The sequence below is a fragment of the Triplophysa rosa genome, linkage group LG13 (genome assembly GCF_024868665.1).
Source record: "Triplophysa rosa linkage group LG13, Trosa_1v2, whole genome shotgun sequence".
NCBI classification, from domain to species: Eukaryota; Metazoa; Chordata; class Actinopteri; order Cypriniformes; family Nemacheilidae; genus Triplophysa; species Triplophysa rosa.
Window position 1 is genome coordinate 14,151,139 of NC_079902.1, and position 23,548 is coordinate 14,174,686.

Sequence of the window (23,548 nt, forward strand, 5' to 3'; positions counted from 1 at the left end):
TCTTCCGTTACGTTATTCTTGAAATTGTTGGTCAGATGGCTGTCATATTTTCTTAGGCCACGATAACACTTTTAACTAAAAGCTGTGTAAAGTTGAGGAGTTCAATGTTGTAAAAGACGCTCCAAGGTCCCTGCATTCTATCCCACAACACTCTAGCTGTTTCTGAAGGCTGAGCTCTTTAATCTACTCCACAAAAAGATTGTTTGTCCTCTGACAATAACAATTTGCCTTATGTGTTGATACTGCTATGCCATGTTTAACATTCCAGTCCTGAGTGCCTACATATAACAGCGTTTCAGAGCGCAGGCATAAATGACCAAATGTAGACTAACAATTGACACTTATACAGTAAAACTTGTTATAAGAGGATTATGAAAGCATTCTGTGTGCACACTCTCATTATTACTTATTTGCACAGTGAAAACTAATAATATACAGATTAAATATCCACCAGAAATATCAAGTATGAACATGTTTGCACATGATTTGACCAGGCCGAACCACATCGATTTAGCCAAAAAACAAATATCTTAGTTTTTCCTTTTACAAATCAATCATCTTATCAACAGATAACTATATTAATTCCTAACACATTTTCAGAGAATTTTAAGTACATTTTTAAAATGTACCAAATCTCATTTGGTATCATTAAATTACATCAACAGGTATAGTTATTTATTTATTTATAAACCACTAAGCAAACTAGCAGTCATGTACTGTAAAAGAAGCATTATAATATTCAAAGAACCGTATGATCATATTACGAATCTGACATCTGAAAAACATTACATTACATTTACAGAAAACTGCCTTTCACTGTGATTGTCACATGTCAGCGAGTCTATCCACAGGCACGTAAACAGCCACACCCCGGTCCCCGATGATGCTGCTTTTCTGGGAAGTGGCGGGAGAGAGACATTAGCACCTGTCGCCAAGTGTGCGTGCTGTTCGTATGTGCATGTGTTAAAGTGTGATGCATACACTAGGCAGTATGTACGGGGTGGGTTTTGGAGGGGGGAGTCCAAAGTTAATGAGCGATACTTTAACACCCGAACCCCCTTCTGGCTAATCATGTTTCTGTTTGGAATAAACACGCGAGTCAGAACAGCCCTCCTCCTCCAACTCTCACATACACGCATCCTCCTGTTTTGCGCTGCAGGCCCAGATGAAAAAATACACAACAGATGGCTTCGCGGCCTCTACAAGGGCATCTAGCCGTCTACATGCAGTTAGTTGGCAGTGGGATGCATCGCACGAAATGTGTTCGGGTGCGTGTATTTTCAGATTCTTGCAGTGAACGCTACCGTGTCCCACTCGATTGTAGCGCTAGATGCCTTGTTACCATGGAAACCGTCTTTAGATGTTACCAAGAGGCAACGCATGCACACATACGTGCTCTCGTCGAGCACAGAATGAATCAAATCAAACACCACAGCGTTTTATGGATATTTACAAGGATTACACAAATATTTACAAGCTTACACGGATATCTGTCACCTAGCGGCCAAGATTTTATTATTTACATAAGCCTCCTTAAATATAAACAAATAAATGAAATAAAAATAATGCGTCTTTGAAACTGCAGTTCCGACTTGTTTCTTGTTTTACTGTTGATCTTAAAAACTTAATATGAATTAATAACTAAGCACAGTGATTTTAGCAATGAGGTTAAACTTCTAAGGCTCACGCCTCATGAACTTTATTCCACAAAAGCCTATTTTCATTTTTTTTTTAAATATCTGTTTCGAACATAAAACAACATGAACATTTCATAGGAAGGAGGGTGAGAAAGAAAGAGAGAGCGTGAGAGAGACTAGGAGGTCTAAAAAGTTCATGAAAAGGCACATTCATGAAAAGCAGTATGCTTGCTTCAGATATCCATGGCAACCTTATGCAATGAATTGAGTCTGAGATGCATGGTAACAACAGAAAGACGCTTTATGTATTGACAGTGGCAGTGGCCATGTGAGTGTCTGTGATGGAAATTGAAAGAAACTGTGTGACAGTGTGTGTGTGGGTATGGGAGAGAGAAACAGGGTAAAGAGAGGGTAAAGGGGGTAAACGGGGACTCGGGCAGCTTGCCTAAAACCTGCCTGTCTCGCTGTGAGCTTGCTAAATGGAAGTCTAATTTGTAGTGGGCCTCGGGTGAAGTAGAAAGAAGACATGGTTTGCATCGTTTTAAACAAGACACAAGGCATGTTAATACAGAGACAACGATAGGCCATGGAGCTGCTGGGTTTAACTGATAAATGCTGGACTTATGGTTACAGACGTTTTTATTGCATTTCCAAAGAGACCAATTAAACAAGCATTTGTATGTGCTACAGTTAGATGAAAATTTGTGTTGGGATGGTGTTCCAAATCTATGTGTTTTTGCTGAATACAAATCGTAGTATTTCGGAGAATGTACACTACGCAGTTTTTTATGTGTATAGATTGGCGACCTGAACTATCAAAAGGGTCAAAAATATATCATAAAAATCATGAGAGTCATGCAGTAAATTCAATCTGAATTACAATGCTTTTAACCTTGGTATACATTGTTTTTTTAGCTTTAGAAAGTATATATTATGTAGAAAAAATAGAAATGGCTGTACATTGATTTATATGTTGCATAGACATGTTAGTTTATTTCAAGAATGAATGCTGATTTCTAGAACCTTGTATTGTGACATAAACCTCTTGTAGAACACAACCTTTTGTTTTAAACAGATCATAGTACTTAGCTAAAGATCTTTGATAGACATCTTTTTGCAAGAGTCTCCCGTCCTCATCATAATCACTTAATTTGTTCAATAACAATGAAATTGAAGTTATGTTAACAATAGTTTACATTTGTGACTAAACCAAGATAAATATGTTTGATAAATGAGGTATGTTGGCTTACACGTTAGGCCCAGGCACTTAACAAGCCACATGACTGGAGTTTATCTGAAGTTCTGGCTCGCTCTGGTGAGCTAAAAGTGGAGCCAATCTGACCGCCTGTTCTCCAAGAGTGGGTTTAACATTGAATCGATCTATCAAAAAGCCAAAGAAAAAATATGTCAGGCTTACCTTTTATTATATACAATTGTAATATATGCAGTGCAATACATCTATCCATCCAAAATGTAGCTTAAACTCTACAGCAATACGTTCTTTCACATGACACAAATATCTCAAGGATTCAACGTATGATGTAATGGTGAGCAATGACTCACTTGGGTCTTGGTTTCTCTCCTCTTTTCTCTGTTCTATGTGTCTGTGTATGATGGTCAGGGCTTTACGTTGGTTGGCCATGATGTTTGGTTCAGCTATAACCTCACTGAGACACAGGTTGTTTTTTATGGCGACTGAAGCCGTGGCTCGAGCCACCATAGGCAACTGTTCCTGATAGGCCTTATCTGTGAATTCTTGCTCCACCCTCTGGATGGTTTGGATCCTACACGAAACATAAAACAAACAGAGAACAGGTGAGCTTAACCTTACTGGAAATCATATACCATCTGCATTTTTGGACCATGTTTTTTACATGGCATTATTTCCAATCTTGCATAGTATTTAGGACAGAATGCAAACTAGGATGCAGGGCATGCGTTGCAGTCCCCATTCAACTATGAATGAAGCAATTACTTTTTATGTGCTTGGACATACACAGAAAATGTTTATACAGCCTAAAACTGTTTTCCAGAGAACTCAATGTATGATTTGTATTTGCTCAGCTGTTTAAGGCATGCATGCATGCATGCACTATATGCTATACCTTCTGTTGGTCAGGATGCAGTAAATGTCCTGGACAAGGAGCTCTGCAGCACCAGGTTTGCAGTGGATTGTGCCGTCTATGACTTCTTTCGACAGACCAATGCAATGCTTCACAAAAAACTTAAAAGCAAATATCTTATTACAGAAAGTGGTTCTTTATTATACCTGTGACAAATCTTGGCCTAATCATAAACATATCAAAATGAACTACAAAGATACTATTCACATTTATTTTTCATGTAATTTGGTCATTTTTTGCTGAGTATCTGACTCACTTTGTCAATCTGGGACCAGTTTGATTGCTTGGTGGCCAGTGATGCTCCATTGTCATACGAGTGCATGTGAAAGTCCTTTGGGAAGTACCAAGAAAATATTTCTGCCACTAGGTATCCATTGGAAAAGTCTCTTTGAGTTTGTGACATAAGCAAAGAATGGTTAGTGTTTGTTGAAGGAACATTTAACCCCAAAATGAAAGTTCTGTCATGATTTACTCACCCAATCAATGTCTTTGCTCAGTTGAACACAAAGAAAGTTATTTGGAAGAATGTTAGCAACTGACAGTTCTGAGATTGACTACAATAGTAGATGAAATTTATTGTTGTTTTTTGTTCTGTTGAACACAAGGAATTTAGGAAAGGCATTTGAATTTTTCCTGGTAGTCAATGCTGCCCCAGAACTATCAGTTGCTAACATTCTTCTAAATATCTTTCTTTATGTTCAACCGAACAAAGAAATATATACAGGTTGGGAACAACTACAGTGTGACTAATTCATGACAGAACTTTCATTTTTTGGTGAACTATCCTTTTAACCACGTTCCTCACAACTTCATCATTGACAAAAAACGTGTGATCTTGTTCACCAATAGAGGTATTAAATATTTTTATGTCAATACATTTCATTCTATTTTAAATGGATGTGGATTGAATTGCAAACTTTATACAACAACTTGGACTCTTCCGGTATATTAGGCTACTGCACTTTACAAATTAAGTATAATTTAATTACATAGAAGTGTAAATGTATTAAGATCCACTGCTTTTATGGTTTCAAAACAAAGCCGCCGTTATCTTCTTAACCGACTCACCTGCGCGCGTTTTTAGGAGAAAACGATAAATCAAGACTTTGCAGCCATTTTAGAACCTCTCGTGGTAGACCAGCCTTCTTGGGCGACTGTGAATAGGCCATTTCTAGGTGATATTTACCACAGAAACGCTATTTGTTCGTTGAGAGGACAAAACATCTTACACCTCATTGTTTACTGTTGCGTGGGAACATGAACACGGGTGGAGTTGAGGTGCTGCCACCCGCTGGTCACTCGGTGTAGTACACCTTCCCAGCCTCACTGCTTCTTTTCTCTTGGCAACTCTCAGCACTGCTGTCTTTGTGTAATAAAATAATTACATAAAGGCACGTATGACTACAAAAGATAGTTTTTCTGTTTGTTTTCACAGATTAAAACAAGATATATCAAAACTTGCTTACCTTTGTGTAAAATGTGATTTGTTATAATTAAGTGTTATAGATTATATTCTTTGCTGTTCAAATAAATAGCCTATGAGATCTACACTATAGCTTCAGAATGAATGACTGATCAAGCGGTACAAGTTACAAGTTTATTGTATGATGTTTAGTTATAGGCTATACTAAATTTAACATGCCTCTTCATTCCGACCTAAGGTATCAAGAAACATATTATTAACAAACCAGGCCCCAGAAAAAAGATATTGATTATATATATTATATTTAAGTCAAACCAGACATTAAAACATAGACAGCCAGTAGGGGCAATGACATTATTTATATTGTAGAAAGTCCTTCATTGCTTTAGGGAGGGGCAAATGTGGTATAAAATGAAGTCGGGAACGCCCCAAACTCTCCCTGATTTGCTGACGAGACAGCTGATGCAAAGAACGGGGAGTAGCTGTAGAAGGAACAAAAAAGATCAAATCTAATGCAGAAAAATGTGTAACGTTTATACGTTATGAAATTAAAGTGATTAAAATACATTCTACCAAACCGAACCAGTGATAGAAAGTTTACCAAAATATCTTCACAAGTACATAAAACTTACCTTCATAAATCAACAGGAAGCCCTCTGTTAAACTCCCTGGAGGTGCAACCTCTACGGGCCGTTTATACTCCAGGTTACGTGCATTTATATCTGCCCCGTATTCCAGCAGGAGCTTCACTATGCTTACACAGTCTTTCTGGGCAGCTGCATGAAGAGGAGTCTCCATATTTGTGCCTCTTTGCACATTTGCACCTATGGTGTGATTATGACAAATGTAGTATCATAATAATATACTGTAGCGTATTCACACTTTAAGTGTGAACCTGATATAAAACTTAAAAAATCTAGGCGAAAAATATAAAAGCCTACTATAGTTGCAGGACTCACATTAATTAAATGTTTTAGTGCTCTGGCTATGATACCGTATGACTGTTTCTCAACATGCTAGTTGTGTGAATTTTGGGACATGTATACCTCCATAAAGCAGCTTGCGGGCACATAAGAACTCCATACATCGACAAGCGCTGTAGAGAGGGGTGCCCATGTGAGGAATTTCATAATCTACATCCACACCCCACGCGACCAGCGCCTCCACACACTTGATGTGGCCTTTTGCATGACACCACAAAACATGAACATCATTAGAAATAAGTCAAGTGTCTGTCAGCAAGTGATAGATATGATATTGGTTGTGTGGGGCCCTGGTCCCCCAGAGCCAGTCCTGTACCCACCTCTGCCGACCGTCTCATGGATGGGTGAAGGCTGGCATATAGCCAGGGCCTGTGGTCTAGCATCGCTCTGCAAGAGAAGCTCTAGACATGGCAGACTGCCAGCTGAACAGGCATTAAACAATGGAGTCACACCATCAATCGTTGTCACATTAACCTGAGCAAACAGACATAAATAACAGAAACAGCATGAGAAGACATTACGAACACATTAACTGAAAATATATTTATACCTAATTCTCTTTTATCTGGTGTTTTGGTGTTAAGGCTATTGTTTTATTTAACCTACTTAAGATTGAATACAATGTTAATTAAATATATTTAAATAATAATTAATATTTAATTTTATAACTATAAATTCAGATGTAACATAGCAAAGTACTGCATAAAGTACATACAGTATTCTTTACTGTATTCAATCACACTAATCTCAGTAAAACAAGCATTATCCAATGCTACTCGAATCCTGTCAAATGAAAATGTTACCAATCAGCCCTGCAGAGACTAACGTTGGCTCCGGCATCTATCAGGGCTCTGGCACAGGCAACGTGGCTCCCTATGCAGGCCTCATGAAGAGGGCTAATGTGGTCTATTGTCAGCACATTCACACTGTGACCCTGAGGACAGATTAAAAGAAATGAGTATTGCATTACAATGTGCAGGACTGTTTAATTCCAGATGGTGGCAGTAGTGCCCTTTTACTACTGTGAATGATGGATTGCAGTTCTTGTAATGCACCTAATGTGTATTACATTTTTAATCCAGTAGAGTGCATGTGACTATTATAATAACATGACATATTCATCGTCTTGCACAGCAATCACATTTGATTTAAACAGGCATATTACTTGAGCAATCAGGGTCTTGAGGGCCAGCAGTCGTCCTTGGCTGGCAGCATCGTGAAGAGGCGAGCGATCAGCCCATGATCCTAAAGAAAAGTGAAAAAGTGATTTGCTAAAGAGGAATTCGATATTTATGCCGTTTGAAACAAGAGCACCATCCTAAAAATGGATGTAAACACTTGGATGTAAAAGTCTGACATTGAAAATGCTTTTATTTTGCATTATAAAAAAAAAAAAATTTTCGTTGACCACCATTGACTACCATAGATAGAAAAATTACAGTGGTAGTCAAAAGTGCCCAAAACTGTTTGCTTTCCTACATTCTTCAAAATATCTTCTTTTGTGTTTTGCAGAACAAACAAATTTATAAAGCAATTCTTCCTACTATGGTGGCCTAGTCAGTGCTGGCCAAGAACTATGTGGTTACAAGCATTCTTCCATATATCTTTCTCTGTGTTCTCTGTGTCAGAACAACGAAATGTACAAAGATTTGGAACTTATTGGTGATTAAATTTAGACAACATTTTTTATTTTTGGGTGAACTGTTCTTGTGAGCCTGGTCCCAGACTAAAATGCATGTTTGAGCTGGCCGAAAATGCCTTGAAACTGACATAACTTATAATATATTTAGTGTCATTTTGTGTTGTTTTTGTAAGGCATGTTCGTAAACTATATAAATGTAACTCAAATAACTAACTTAATCTAAGCCTCGTATGGGAAACCCCCAAACAGATTACTAACTGGACTATTCATGTTATCCCATGCTATCCATGATAATATATAAATACATATAAATTGTTTACATTTGAATAGTAAAAAGTGCAGAATTCTAAATATTTCAAACGCATTTTGTCAACCTTTCCTTGTTTTGAAAATATAAGAGCATTAAAACTTTCAATTTATATCCGATTTGAATAAGATTTTAAATCCAAGACTTTCAATGTGATCTTAGACTGTGGACCCCACTGTATTTATAGCCCCATTTAAAAAAAATCATCACAGTAAATGATAGTGTACACACCTGAGTCAATATCCAGTATAACTGCTGATGCATTCCACACGTCATCATCGTCACCTCCCTTCATCTCTCACTCAACTACAGTAATGTATAGGCTGCTGACAGAGAGCATAAAACTAAACCTCAAACTTACTGTACTTTATGAGATCCATATATCTCTGCAACTAAGCTAAAACCCTCTACTCATTGCCAATATGCTTAATGTTTGACACAACCATCTTCTCAACATCCATAAGATAAAAAAACCTCTGTTGTGACTGCTTCACACATCATTCTTTTAGTTCCCTTCTTTGGTTTCACATTCAAGAACCATTAATTCAAGAACACAGCTCACTTCTGCATTCAGGATATTGTAAATCGGCCCACGTACACACGAAACATATCAAAGCACCAACCTTGGCTGGTTAACCAGCTCAGCAAGACTTCCACTTTTGACAGAGCTTGCGTCCCTTCAGGAAAATGTTTTCCCCTTATATCATTCTCTTAAAAAAATAAAATAAAAAAAATTACTGAAACTGTCTGCTCTTTTCATCTGCGTTGCCCTACTTAAGTTGCTTGGTAAATGCCAGACTATGGCAATCCCCTGTGACTATCCCTTGACTCTGTTCCCTGGTCCCTGATCTTAAACTCAGAGAAACCGTTTTTTGAGATGCTCTCTGAAAAAAACTTGTTTATACCAAAAGCCCTCTCTGCTGTTTATACGACCTGCTCAGAATCCTGCAGACAACCATCTGGCTGTACAGACTTTTGCTAGACCAAAGATGACTGGGGTTTTTTTGTGTAATCAAAGTGTGCATGGGGGGAGTGCTGGAATCAGATGCCCTGACCTTAATTCTATTTATACACTGTAAACAGCAGCCTGGCAGCCATGAGCCGTAAAATGCTTAGTGAAATGTCACATGATTACATGGTCAGGGTACCCTGTCATGATACAAAGCATACAAATACAAATAAATCCTAACAACATGCCTTGGAATACAGAGATGATGCCATTCGAATGGGTGTTTGACATTTATACAAATCACAAGTGAACTACTCCCTGCTGTGGAAATAACACAACTGGCAGGTCCTTATCACATGCTGTGACAGCTGCTATATATACTGTATAAATCAAATCACGGAGTGCCATTAAACCATTAATGATATTGTTGCTTATCCACCAAAACATATCAATGCAAACAGGCCAACATATACAAATTGGATAAAAAATGAAACCCACACTTCTGGATGTGTACTTACCATAACCTTGACCGTTACCATAGAAGTCAGCTGAAATTCGGGCAGCCTCCCTGCGGTTGCCTTTGATGATGTAGAAGTGCGTGAGTAAGTTAAGGGTAATTCTGACAAATAGTTTGAAGCAGAAGAGGGCCAGGATGGTGAGGTAAACATTGGGCAGCAGTGCTGCAAATGGTCTGTATTCCTCAGTGGTCTCTGTCATGGCTGGCTGTGTTTGAAAGGTTTTGGGCAGGATATACACACAGATTGTGTATGCCACCCCAACAGCACCCCCTATACACTCGGGCCTATACTGCAGCTCAAATGAGATTTGAGGCAGGATTTTATCCAAGTAGCCCGGAGACCTGTGATTGTAAGGACCTTACACCACAAGTAGGCTGGATTTTCACACGTTGAATGAGGATGGAAGCAGGGGCGGACTTACCATTAGGCAAAGGTAGGCAATCGCCTGGGGCCCCGAGCTACCAGGGGCCCCCAAAAAGAAGGGGTGGACTTAACCAATAAGCCATGTCAGCAGCCACGTAGAGCCCCAAGTAATCATCAAAATAGTCGGGGTGTATCCCTGTTAACGTTTTACGTTATTACATATGTATATATATGTATTATATACATACGCTATAAAATTCTTATTATTATACGTTATTATTATATCTGACGTTTTACTTGCGGGTCCATTGGATCATTGCCACGCATTATGTATGTGTTTTGTTATGTCTGCTCTGTGTTACTGAAACAGAAGACCATGACTATTCAGGAACATTAAAAACTTCTGTGCCGTATTGAAAGCGACCCATTAAAAGATTGGAGAAGGACAATACAGCTGTTTATGGTAACCATTTTATAATAAGGTCTTATTACTTATTTATGAATTACTAATTATTTATTTACTTACTAATTTATAAATATTAGTTACAGTGCAATGTAATACTTTGTATTTCTTAACCTTGGTTAATTTTAAGTTCTACATTTATTACGTTTTCACAATTTCACAAAAGTTTTGACATTTTACCTTTGGTATTATAAATGAACAAAGAATCATATTTGAATTACAATAAAAAATAAACCTTACCTTAGCAGTTTATGATATCTTTACAAACAAACGTTAACGAGTTACACTCGTTACTGTACCAGTTTAAGTAATTTCTTTTAATACAGTGACGCGATCACATTTAAATAACATGCGACGTGTATAAACTCAAAACACTTAAATGAATTAGCAGTCTGAGTTCACAAAACAGGTAAACACACAAATATTAATTTTCATGTTTAATATAAGATTAAAGTAGCAAAAAAGACAGTACAGATAAACGTAAGTAGCTTTAAATGACAGAAGCGCATTCTATTACAATGGGATTTAATCTGTAGGGGAAGTTGCTTTACCCTGCTGTGACGTAGTTTCCGATTTTTGTGAGAAAGGCGTATTGCTGAAAAAAAACTGTTTCATTGGAGTTGACGGAGTTGACACAACTCTCTCTCTCAATGGCTCTGGACTGACATACAAAAAGCCAAGCTTCCGTTCAAGCATGCGCCAGGTTCTATTTAGTATACTTTTATGGAAGCCCAATCCTGCCAAAATTAAAAATAAATAAATACAAAAATAAATCTGTGAAGAAATGTAAAAAAGCGAAAATAAACAAATAAATGCAAATAAAAATGAATGAAAAATTGACATTTAAAAATATATTATTTATTTATTTAAACATTTATTTATTTGTACATTTTTGTATTTCTTTTATGCATTTATGTTAATATATATGTATTTCCACATTTTTAAATTTTCACATTTATTTATTTTCATATTTATTAACTTCTACATTTATTTATTTCTACATTTCTGTGTCCATATGGTAATGAGGGGGCGTGTCTTGCTTCAGACATGGCAGTCGAGCACAGAGTGCTGCTCTAGGCCACAGACAAACTTTTAGGTCATAGTAACATCTTTTGCTTTGACAAAATGACATGCAAGAGATGAGTGTGACCACATGAAACAATAATATAGTATATTACAGCATTTACTATAGTAAACTGCAACATACTATATGTAAGGAATAATTGACGACGGGCCGTTCAATTATCGAAAGTTAATGCACACCCCGAGGTGGTAATGCGGCCACGACGCGAAGCGGAGTGGCCGTTACACCTCGGGTGTGCATTAACTTTCGATAATTGAACGGACCGGAGTCAATTATTCCGCTTATACCACGGTCACAACACCACAAGACGTTGTTCCGATACCACAAGACGTTGTTACGATGTTTTATCTCAAGACATTTGTATGGTATTTGTCCCGGAATGCTCTTGCTGGTAGGACTAATTTCTTACGCATCTCATCTGAAGGCGTTGCTTGAGCTGCATATGCAGTTTTCCAAGAGCGAGAGGAAGACAGACAGTGCACGTGCACACGCGTTTGCTTCACTGAGAGTGAAAAGACAAGTATCTATATTTGATTTGTTTTCGTCGTATTTAACACCCCTGTCGTATAAGAAAAGTATTAAGAGAAAAAAGTGACACGGAGGTTTCTGCGCCAGCTGCGGTTCTCGCAGTGGCATAGAAAGCTTCCTGCTGTGTGTTTTAAGTCCCGTTTACCCATTCCACAGACGAATTTAACATGTTGTTGTTGTTGTTATTTTTGTGCTTCGTGTTTTATCTTTAACCCGCTGATTGTGTCATGTAGTTTGCCGTTACCTTTGATATATGCTTTAGTTTTTCATCTGAACAGTCCTGTACAGTGCTCTCGCCATTGTTGTTCAAATGTTCATGCTGTCCATAAATATTAATAGTTATTTCTTCTCAGACAATGGAATTTGCCTGTCACTTTGTCTGTTGTTAGATACATATTCACTGGCGGACAGTAGGCTAAACTTGGCGAAGTGATATGGAACTGTAATGCGGTCAGCAGACCTGGAACACCTTCATAGGTGTGCGTTTAACTGAAAAATAATGCACACCCGTCGAACGTTCGTCAGCCAATCAGAATGAAGCATTCAACAGCCCCGTGGTATAATATAGTAATATATACTGTAGTGCACTATAGTAGGATTTAAAAGCCCTTAAGGAAATCAACCATGATTTTATCATATTGTAAGTGTAGAAAGAAACCATGTTTTTTGGCAGATTTGTACCATCGTTCCACTACAAATACCATGGTTAACTCTGGTTATACTGTAGCAACACCATGGTTAAATTGTGGTCACAATGGTTTAACTATAGTGGCCATTTTATTTGTTTTAATTGAAAGTTTAATTTCATAAGGGAACACTGTAGTATCTGGGAATTTTACTTTACTTTAGTAAATACTATGGTATAAGCTATAGCAGGGTTAGTCAAGCACCTTTTCATCATTTTAAATGAATCCTGAATTATTAGCTTGGCCAGGTGTGTTTGATTAGGGTTGGAAATAAACGCTGCAGGATGCTGGCCCATCCAGGAACAGTTGAGAGAGAGATGGGAAATTATGGGATGAGAGAAACGGGAACAGAGAGAGGGTCCAAAGTGCTTCTGAACAACGTGTTGGCATACAGTTCACTGGACTACCAGCACCAACAACAACATCATGCTTTAAGTGATTTAATATAATGTCTGTTGTTTGTTGCTATTGTGCCTCAACATGAATGAACAGGCAATTGTGTAAAAATGTAAGTTTATAATTCAGGATTCATTTAAAATTATGAACATGTAATTTTGTCAAAGCACAAGATGTTACAATGGCCTTAGAGTTTGCCTGTAGCCTACAGCAGCACTCTGTGCTCGACTGCCACGTCTGAAGCAAGACACGCCCCCTCATTACCATATGAAATATATAAATAAATAAATGTGAAAATAAATAAATGTGAAAATGTAAAAATGTGGAAACACATATATATTAGCATAAATGCATAAAATAAATACAAAAATGTACAAAATAAATAAATAAATGTTTAAATAAATAAATAATATACGTTTAAATATCAATTATTTATTAATTTTTTGGTATTTTTAGAAAATTAATTTCTGTATTTATTTTCGCTTTTTTACATTTCTTCATGGATTTATTTTTGTAATTATTTATTTTTAATTTTGGCAGGATTGGGCTTCCATATACTTTGGTCCACACTCCAGTATAGTAGGTGGCGGTAATGCACCTTAACGTTGGATGCCACCCGCTATATAACAAAAAAGAAGAAGCACGCGCATGTCTAAATTAGTGGCGGGTTTCTTGTATCACCTTATCGCGCGAAAACATACCGTCACAGATAAACTTAGCTATTTGATCCGATTTTATAATTTGTTCAGAGACTTTTAAATATAAATCGTCATGGTCGAGGGTCCGGGTTGCACTTTAAATGGAGAGAAGATTCGTGCAAAAGTTCAAAAGGGACAGAAAGTTGTAGACATACGCAGAAATGAAACAAATACACCAGTGAGTAACTTTTGACAATTCGAGCTGATGCGATAGCAGTTCTGTTATATAAAGCGGGTGGAAATCAATGTGCTATAATGTCTTCTGTATCATAAATGTTTATCTATGTTTAGTCAGCTGACAGCAGCTCGAGTTGTTTTCAGAGCATTTTGGGCTGCGCGTTCACAGGAGTGGAGACATTGGGCAAAGAGATGTTCATGTATTTTGGCTGTAGAGCTCTAAGGTGAGTAGAAAACGCAAGATTTAAAGTCTGCATTTGACTCTCTGCTGTAAACATATGTCTACACGAAAACGGATCGAACTGACAAACAAAGAGCTCTGCTTGATATATGAAACGTATATTAAAGATAGACAAGCTTTTGCTTTACAAGAACAGTATGGAAAGTCTTTGAGGAAGGCAACTGCAAGTAAAGAATGATGTAAACCAGTGGTTCAACTCTGGCCCGCGAGATCCATTTTCCTGCCGAGTTTAGTCCCAACTCTGATATAAAACACATGAACAAGCTATTTAGCGTCTTTAGGAATAGATGCGTTCAATTTAATGCGACTCTGCGCAAATCTATCAGCTTATGACATTTAAGTACCGCGGTATCGATTCAAGTGCAGATTGCTCGGTACGCATTTGAATCGCTCTCGCGGTACTTTAATGCGATATTGCAAACAATCTGCGCAGCCCAGCATTAAATTGAACGGGTCTGTTCCTGAAGTCACTGATTAGCCTCTTAAGGTGTTTTATATCAGAGTTGGGTCTAAACTCGGCAGGAAAATGGATCTCGCGGGCCAGAGTTGAGAACCACTGATGTAAACGATGACTTAATATGTGACCCTGGATCACAAAACCAGTCTTAAGTAGCACGGGAACATTTTTTGTAAAAGACAAAAATACATTGTGTGGGTCAAAATTATCGATTTTTCTTTTATGCCAAAAATCATTAGGATATTAAGTAAAGATCATGTTCCATGAAGATATTTTGTAAATTTCCTTCCTTAAATATATAAAAACTTTATTTTTGTGAGTGGATGGTCTGCCACAGTGCCCCTGATTAACAACTTCAAAGGCAATTTTCTCAATATTTTGATTTTTTTGCGCTCTCAGATTCCTCAGTTTTAAACGGTTGTATCTCAGCCAGATATTGTCACATATGTGACCCTGGACAACAAAACCAGTCTTATGGGTCAATTTTTCGAAATTGAGATTTTTACATAATCCGAAAGCTGAATAAATCAACTTTCTATAGATATATGAGTTGTTAGAATAGGACAATATCTGGCTGAGATACAACCGTTTAAAATTTAGGAATCTGAGGGTGCAGAAAAATCAAAATATTGAGAAAATTGCCTTTGAAGTTGTTCATCAGGGGCACTGTGGCAGACCATCCACTCACAAAAATAACGTTTTTATATATTTAAGGTAGGAAATTTACAAAATATCTTCATGGAACAAGATCTTTACTTAATATCCTAATGATTTTTGGCATAAAAGAAAAATCGATAATCTTGACCCACACAATGTATTTTTGTCTTTTACTAAAAATGTTCCCGTGCTACTTAAGACTGGTTTTGTGATCCAGGGTCACATATATAATCAATGAAAAGTAAATAATTTACAACACTAAAGATGTGTCTTGATATGATGTTTTTCCGTTGCATAACTGAATTCTCATGCAAATCCTCTATACAATTCAGAGATTTGACTTGCAAAAGTTTTAGAAATTATTACAATGTTTAAAAACAGTGAATTGACTTTGTTCATGTATTACTTTATGTAGATATTACTCTTTTTTTATAATGTGGTTAATCTTATTCACTAGCTATAGCTTGGATTGGTATACAAATCAAAATCTGTCTAGATTATCTGTACAAAATAAAATAAATCCTCCTTATTGAGTAATAACAAAAGACTGAATAAGTATCAGTTGTTCAAACTTTTGAGACTCTCATATTTGCAATGTGTTTTGCTTTAGGTTGCACTTTGGTATGAATGGTTCCTTGAGGATAAATCCCTCAGAGAGAACCGATATGAAAGGAAAACCACCAGCGCTGGTTGTTCAATTTAGCAGTGATGTTGTCTGTTTCTTTGACACAACTGTAGAAATCAGGTACAGTTTCTTCCAATAGGCTGGATTACAGAAGTGATATATAACTTGCATTTCATTTCAAGTATAAGGATTAAGGTCTGTCACAGTCAAACACTTTATCCTAATGTACATCTGAGAGGTTGATTTATTAAGTGCAGTTCTTAAACAGACGACTTCACCACTTGTGAAATGCTTGCCATGATGGATTAAATTTCTGACCGTCATAACTCAGCATGATCCAGACAGCTCAAACTCTTTTTCAGCTTTTCATTGAGCCTTCAGTGATTCTGACCATTCTGGGAAAAGTAATTCTGTTTGCTTTCCTAGATTCACAGAGGACTGTAAGCAGAAAGTAAGAGCCACGGAGGGTCTAGATGTCTGTTCATCCAAGTTTAGTTTCTCTCAGGCGGTGGAGGCTGTAAAGAGAGAGAGTGCGAGAATGCTCTGTGATGTGCTTTTGGATCAAGCTGTCCTTCCTGGTGTGGGAAACATAATTAAAAATGAAGCTCTTTTCGACAGTGGTCTTAACCCTGCTGTCAAGGTACCTTTGCTTTTTCAAGTCAGAGACTAGCAATGCAAAATAGTCATTTGGATGTATTACAACCATATTTGGTTTGAAATGCTATTTTCTAATAAAATCGTATGTGCTTTTATAGGTCAATCAATTGACAAATGAACAGATTCATCATCTTGTGAAGATGACACGAGATTTCACACTCCTGTTTTATAAGGTACTTTATCTAGTGTTCAAAGTAAAAATATAATAAGTATCAAAATATGAGATGTAAGACACAAAATAGACAAAATTAAAAATGTACTACAGCATTTTTAACTACAGCATATCAAGAAGTATGGGTTTTAGTTAGGCTTTAATATGCAAAAAATGCATAGTAAAAAGCTTGCAGGAAATAGAACATACATTGACTACAATTGTATCTGTTAGGATCTGTTGTTTCTCTTGTGTAGTAATATTTTACTGCCATGCTGGGCCTTTCTACATGTGTGTTATTTCTCGCCAAGCCTCCTTAAAGGGGTCAAATGACACTGCTAAAACGAATATTATCATTTGTTTTATATGTAATGCAATGTGCATACACGATTTAAGGTTCAAAAACACTGTATTTTCTACATACTGTGCATGTTTGTATCTCCTCTTTGCCCCGCCTCTCTGAAATGCGCAGATTTTTTACAAAGATCATTGCTCAGAACAGCGAGGTGAGCTATGATTGGCCAGTTAACCAGTGCGTAGTGATTGGTCAAATACTGCATGCGTGTGCCGGAAATGTAACGCCTCTTACCATATCTGGAATATCAGGTTCCAAAGCAATTGTACTGACAGGTACGCCCACCTTACTTGCATATACATTTGGGGCGGTCTTAGTCAACTCATACCACGAACTGACATGGATTTGTGGGGGTGTGGTTACACGAGGCGTTTCAGGCAGGTCTGGGTGAGCATTTGCTTTTAGATAGAATGCATCTTTTGTTCCCACACTTTAATCTTTGCCATTTTACGTGTCTAATACATGCATGGGCAACTTATAACACACCAAAGACACAGAAACACACGTATTCGCGCCATATGACCCCTTTAAATTCTTATCACATCTCAGCTTTAGTTTACACTTAAAGTATAACTGTAGAACATGAAACTTCATAAACATGATATTTTTAATATATCTTTGAGTAAAGTGAATATTTCAATTTTGAAAACAGACATCACTTTTGGCGATGACTGTATTTTATTAATGTTAATTTATATTATGTTATGTCTAAGGTCAAAAGCTGTATTTGGAGGCAATTTTTAGTGCATAACAAAATGAACAGAACTGTAGAAAATAGCAAGAAAATTGCCAGTGAAAACTGCCCATTTCCAAGCACTGATTATATTTTCTTTCCATTTCGCCTCTAAAAAAGACTTGGAAACAAAGTTAGCAAATGCTGGAAGGGTTTTGCGATTTGTCCTCAAGCCTCCGTTACATCATTACATGTTACTTTTTCCCTGCACACATCCAGTGTAGAAAGAATGGATCCCCACTTTACAAGCAATACAAAGTGTACAAACGTCCACACTGCGGCCAATGCAGCGGAACTGTCACTGTATGTCGACTGGGAGACAATGGCAGGATGACGTACTTCTGTCAGCGCTGTCAGTCAGGTGATCCAAGTGAAGTTAACATCAGGTGAGCTGCACACTCTCTCACATACACACGCTTACAGATGGAGATCTAAACTGTCTTGTATTCCAACTTGACAGTAAACTCCCGACTCGTAACAGTTTGATTGGATGGGTGTATCAGGGTGAATCGAGTATCGATGATCATGTGGCAAAGAGAGAGGAAGAGGAATGGACGTGTTCCCTTTGTACTCTAATCAACCTCCCGAGCTGCAAATCCTGTGAAGCTTGTATGAGCCCCAGACCGGAAGGTAAGTTTCAGACGCAACTACAAACTTCCAAATGTAGGTCACTGTAGCCGAACAGATAGTTGTCCAAACCCAATCTAACTACCACTTAATAACTTTTTCGTAGTATCTAAAGGTCCCCCAAAGCAGACACATTCACCCATGAGTCGAGACCTGATCCGCTACCACTGCAACACTTTCAGTAAACCACTGCAGGAAGTAAAGATGAATCGCAGGGCTGCATTTGGGACCACCACTCTAGTTCTAACCAACGTCAGTGCAAAACCTGACTCTACTTTAAGTCCTGCCATTAACCAGATAAACACAGAGACAGCGAGGGGTCTGAGCCCGCTCGGCAACTGGCAGCAGAACAGTCACAGTAATAGGAATAGTGGGATGCCGTTCAAAGGCAATGAGCGCTATAAAAGAGAATCTCCGGCAGACCACAGTCAGCCTAACAAGAGAATGAGAACCACAAACGGAGCGCTTTTGGGAGGAAGCATGCAGCCCACCTGCTCTGCGAGGTAAGCCAGTTAAATTGGCCTTTAGGCAATGATGAGATGTTTTAGTGAAGTAGTGATATTTAAATTCATCTATAAAGCATAAAGAGTTTCAGGTGTAACAGATAAAAAATACCATGATTAAATTGGATGGAAAAATGTATAGTGCTTGTGATTATGGAATAAGAGGCTTCTTATCTTGCCGAAACACAGGGTCACGCAGAGTAATGATGCCTCCCTTTCCAAAACCCCCTGCTGCAAAAGTCATCACCGGCCTTGTGCCCTTAGGGTGGTCACTAAGGACGGAGAGAACAAAGGCAGACAGTTTTACACCTGCTCCCTTCCCAGAGAGACTCAGTGTAACTTCTTTGAGGTAAGAAGCAGTTTTCAAGGTTCTCCGATTACCAGGGATAATTAGTTACCTGTACAAAACGTATTAATACGTTTTATGTTTTCAACTATTTGTTAAACTGAAAAGTATAATCCCACATTTATTTGGAATCTTTTAAGCATGTATCAACAAATTCTAGAGTAAAAGTTTAATTGCCATTTTGTGCTGATTTCAAGTGTGATTTTTGCAACAGTGGGCAGACCTGCATTTTCCCATGTGTCATCATGGAAAACGAACTCTTATGAAGACCGTTCTAAAACTGGGACCAAATAATGGGCGCAACTTCTACACATGCCCAGTTAAAATGGGGAAGCAATGTAACTTTTTCCAGTGGGCTGAGAACATCTTCAATCTGCCTGGCTGCTGAATCCACACTTCTAACTAAATGTATTAAAATGAAAAAGTGTGTACATTGTACAGTAATATATTTTTAATAAAATAAATGGTTGAAATTCTTAAAAAAATGCATTAATTCATTTTTTTTTTTTAAATATGTGTTCGATCTAACAGCAGTTTAATCACATTTTTATTTTTTAAAAATAGTGCATATAAAGCTGATCATAATACACATATCAATCAATAAAAATCAACAAACAGAAGTGAAATAGGTGAACAAAAATCAGGATTTGGGTCATTAAAAACAGTCCACTTTCTCCTGTCGAGGTTTGTTTGTCTGCGAGTTGAACACCATGAAGGAGAACTGACTGAACTCAGGCAGCTTGTTGCAAGCAGCACCTTTGGATAAAATACTTAAATGATCATCTTATTCATATTCAGAGTGGGAATACAAAATTATCAATAAACGGACAATGTCTTACCGTATCCACCAGTAGTATTGGCACAAATAACAGCTCCAAAAAAATTTGGGTAGTGCTTCTTGATTCTAGAGATGGCTGTTTTGCAGGCAATGGTGGGTTCAGTTCCAGATCTCATTAATTCAACAGCTAAAAAACTAAGAATAAAAATGAACATTAGGAATGTAAACATAAAAAGAAGAAATATAAAAAACAAATAAGTATAAAATCAAGGATTGACAAATTTAATGTATCAAGGCAGCTCATAGCGTTTGTTGATGCTATTAAAAGAATTAATAATCTCACAAGAAGGGTGATTACCTAGGGAGGAAACGCATCATGATGTCTCCATCGCCAGTGGCAGCAGCTCCTCCCGCTGTGCTGTCTGCATAAGCTCCAGCTCCAGCCACTGGTGAATCACCCACACGTCTATACAGATCAACATGCATGTTTTTTAGTAGAACTCTTTAGATGAGACGGGACACAAAAAATGTTTGACACCGTGTCTACACCAAGCGACGTAACACGACACGCGGCTTGTTCTAATGGGATTGTCGCATCCAGTGTGGACAAAATGTAAAATTATAATGGGTTCTAATGCGTTCTATTGTCTTTTGTTGTGCCGTGACAGTACTGTACAATAGGAGACCAAATACTTTTTTCATACTTGCCCAGGTATCTTATGATTCGCTCCGTTGGTTGATGTTGCAGCAGCCACCTGTCCATTCTTACCAATCACAACCATTCCTAATCCAAAGAAATTTTGAGTGTCACTTCACTTAATCAATCTAATAATACATCTAATAAAACTTTAATTAAACTAATTTAAACCTCCTCTTAGGTTTTGTTGCCATGTTCAATGTAAATACGCAACAAAATGAAACAAATGAGCTAAAGATTTTCTTTCTTTTTTTTAAAATTTACAATAAACAAGCACTAACAGGAACATTACCAATTGTATCATGAGCACTAGGGTCAATTTTTCCTTTTTGATGTTTTGACCTCCATAGCTTGGTTTTGGGTTTGTATGGCCCACAATATTTGGTAGGGTCTGGAAAAACATTCTGAAAATAAAAATACAAAAAGATCATTCATGACTCTTGATACGAATATTGTGGAAACAAAACAGAAAACGAAGTTGTGTTTTATGACTTGAAGGTTTTAAAGATCTGTTTTTCATATCAGTCCTTGCTTTGTCTTATCCACCTTAAGGTTTGCCAAGCTGTGAAAATGCTGTAATTTTTGAAGATTTGATTAACTTGGACAACAACTGATACACAGTTTCATATGCTTGGGTATGAGAATACAAAAAGAAATATATTCAGAGTTTTGTTTCTAGCATTTCCATAGGGCTTTGACTGTGCCAGTATCAGAATGTTGGAATCAACTGTTGTATTCTTTATAAAGCTCCCAATGCATTATTCATTGTTGCTTTGTTTCACTTTGCATATTGTCCTCACAGTGATTACACCAATATCCTTTCTGAACATCACTGTGCAGGACTTTGTAAACATTCGTAAAGCACAAGACGTGCTTGTCCTATCCGTAACACTGACCGAATGTTTTTTATACTTTTTTTTTTTTACAAAGAATCTTTCAAAGGTGTTTGGTACATTTGAAGTATATGAAAACATTTATCTACCACGGATCAGCTTCTAAACCCATGTTTGATGTTGCAAAAGGTGCTTAGGAACTTAAAAGCTAAACCCTGGGGTGATGATTACACTGGAGTTTGGGTTTTGGAAAAAAACTCACCTTTCTATAGTTTGGTTGACAATTGTGCTGCAACCACTGAGAGAAAATAGTTATTGATTTGTTAGTGGACAAGTCTTCAGATTTAAAGCCCATGTTTTCAGCAAAGATTGAGGCTGTATGAAAAAAAAACAGGAAAAATGGTGTTATTTTTTTTAGTTCTGTTAAACTTCATACCGCAACTAAATCACATACAGAGCTGGTTTTAAAAAAAACATTAGTTTTGAGAAAAGCAAAATTGGGAGCAGTGGGAGGCTGACTCAGCTTTTTCATTGTTTGTGATTATTACGCATGCAGTAAGGCAGCCTTGCATTGAGAAAGAGTAGCTTTAATACTCCATAATTCCTTTTGATTAAGAGAACAGATGGAATTAATGGAGTTGGCCTGCTTTAATGATGTATAGCAGAAGGAAAATGCTCTAGATTTACTACACATATTTTAGAGAAATGAATGGTTGATGAGGCCAGCAGAAAATGTGTGAATTTTTTGTGAATTCTTGAGCTTGTTATGTGTCAAAATTCTAAATCAGCAGTTTCTGAGATGCTCAAACCACCTCTTCTAAGAGCACATTCCTTACTCATTTGAATGATCCTTTGCATGCTTTTACACATTCAATTGCTGGCAGTTGATTGATTAGATATTTGCATTATTAAGCAGATACAGTATAAGTGGCCAGTATGTGTATAGTACTTGTACCTGTTTCACCCACTAAGAAAGTGTGCTCTGTGTATTCCATTACTGCTCGAGCGACACCCACAGCATTTTTAACCCTGAGCAGGTTTCCCACTGCCCCCACTTCCATTGTTTCTCTAAACGTAAGACAGAACTGTTAATATTTCACACAGATAATTCTTCAGTTTATTTCGGATATCAAACAATTGAATGCACATTCATTATATCCTTGCTGAATTGAAGAGAGTGCGGTACCCATTCATGATCATAGCGTCCAATGTAGTCTCTCCGCGCTCGTCAGGGTGGTCGCCAAACCCAACGCTTCCGTCACACTGCTCGAGCTCACACTGCGCGCAGCCCCTCTCCACCGCATCCACCACCGAGCCTCCTTTCTGCAGTGCGCTCCAGGCTACAAAGAGACAAACCCACTTTAGATTAAAGTCTGCACTGACATGCCTTTGCGGATCAACCGAATAAAATAACACCGAGGCAGAGGCGCGCGGGTCGATCAGCCATAGAAATCGTGTTCTTTCATTACCTGCGCTAGTTGCATCTTCAAAATGCCAAGTATTGATCACCAAAGGCAAAGCTGATTGGGTTAGAGGTATCAAACAAATGATGCTAAATATTTTAAGCATAATGGTATACTTGAATGCATTTCCTTCAATAAGCAAATCCTCTATGCATACTTAAAGTTTACAGACTGTCATGTGCCTTGATTCGAAATTCTGCACTTCCGTGTTTTGTCACGTGATTTCGGGTTGTATTTAAAGGAACAACGCGGCTAAAGAGGCTTAAAACAATTGTGTTTGGTAAAAAATATTTGTATGACCTTAATATTAGTACTACTTAAAAGAAACTGCTATTTAGTTAAATTTTTAATATTTTTGTATTCTTTCTAAACTGTACTTTCACTCGGATCTACGAAATCTGTTAAACAAAGATGCAAACACGTCTTACCCTCCAAAACTGTGTGATGT

General features: G+C 37.5%; 4 protein-coding genes across 6 annotated transcripts; 1 reads left to right on the forward strand and 3 right to left on the reverse strand.

The window, feature by feature from the left end:
* Positions 1-2,274: 2,274 nt before the first annotated feature.
* On the reverse strand, positions 2,275-4,996 carry spata4 (spermatogenesis associated 4). The gene is made up of 5 exons (XM_057349906.1): positions 4,829-4,996; positions 4,017-4,146; positions 3,743-3,861; positions 3,201-3,421; positions 2,275-3,017 (listed from the first exon to the last, which is right to left on the reverse strand). Exons 1-5 carry the CDS (start codon positions 4,927-4,929, stop codon positions 2,905-2,907), a joined length of 684 nt encoding a protein of 227 aa, XP_057205889.1. The 5' UTR covers positions 4,930-4,996; the 3' UTR covers positions 2,275-2,904.
* Positions 4,997-5,217: 221 nt separating this feature from the next.
* On the reverse strand, positions 5,218-9,925 carry asb5a (ankyrin repeat and SOCS box containing 5a). Of its 2 annotated transcripts, none has more exons than XM_057349775.1 (7): positions 8,347-8,442; positions 7,332-7,411; positions 6,993-7,100; positions 6,487-6,640; positions 6,230-6,364; positions 5,816-6,007; positions 5,218-5,665 (listed from the first exon to the last, which is right to left on the reverse strand). In XM_057349775.1, the coding sequence occupies exons 1-7, from the start codon at positions 8,408-8,410 to the stop codon at positions 5,538-5,540; spliced, it is 861 nt and encodes a 286-aa protein (XP_057205758.1). In that variant the 5' UTR covers positions 8,411-8,442; the 3' UTR covers positions 5,218-5,537. The 2 variants fall into 2 exon arrangements, with proteins under 2 accessions (XP_057205758.1, XP_057205757.1); XM_057349774.1 differs by lacking the exon at positions 8,347-8,442 and adding an exon at positions 9,583-9,925 and having other exon boundaries at positions 5,221-5,665.
* A 3,823-nt stretch (positions 9,926-13,748) lies between these two features.
* On the forward strand, positions 13,749-19,719 carry neil3 (nei-like DNA glycosylase 3). 2 transcript variants are annotated; one of them, XM_057350173.1, is made up of 10 exons: positions 13,749-13,978; positions 14,092-14,201; positions 15,943-16,077; positions 16,384-16,597; positions 16,713-16,787; positions 18,073-18,239; positions 18,314-18,483; positions 18,587-18,983; positions 19,173-19,332; positions 19,544-19,719. In XM_057350173.1, the coding sequence occupies exons 1-10, from the start codon at positions 13,874-13,876 to the stop codon at positions 19,715-19,717; spliced, it is 1,707 nt and encodes a 568-aa protein (XP_057206156.1). In that variant the 5' UTR covers positions 13,749-13,873; the 3' UTR covers positions 19,718-19,719. The 2 variants fall into 2 exon arrangements, with proteins under 2 accessions (XP_057206156.1, XP_057206157.1); XM_057350174.1 differs by lacking the exon at positions 15,943-16,077.
* A 139-nt stretch (positions 19,720-19,858) lies between these two features.
* Positions 19,859-23,330, reverse strand: aga (aspartylglucosaminidase). Its single transcript, XM_057350175.1, has 9 exons — positions 23,107-23,330; positions 22,824-22,977; positions 22,593-22,705; positions 21,900-22,012; positions 21,097-21,208; positions 20,816-20,891; positions 20,466-20,573; positions 20,169-20,302; positions 19,859-20,085 (listed from the first exon to the last, which is right to left on the reverse strand). The coding sequence occupies exons 1-9, from the start codon at positions 23,204-23,206 to the stop codon at positions 19,985-19,987; spliced, it is 1,011 nt and encodes a 336-aa protein (XP_057206158.1). The 5' UTR covers positions 23,207-23,330; the 3' UTR covers positions 19,859-19,984.
* Between the last annotated feature and the right edge of the window lie 218 nt (positions 23,331-23,548).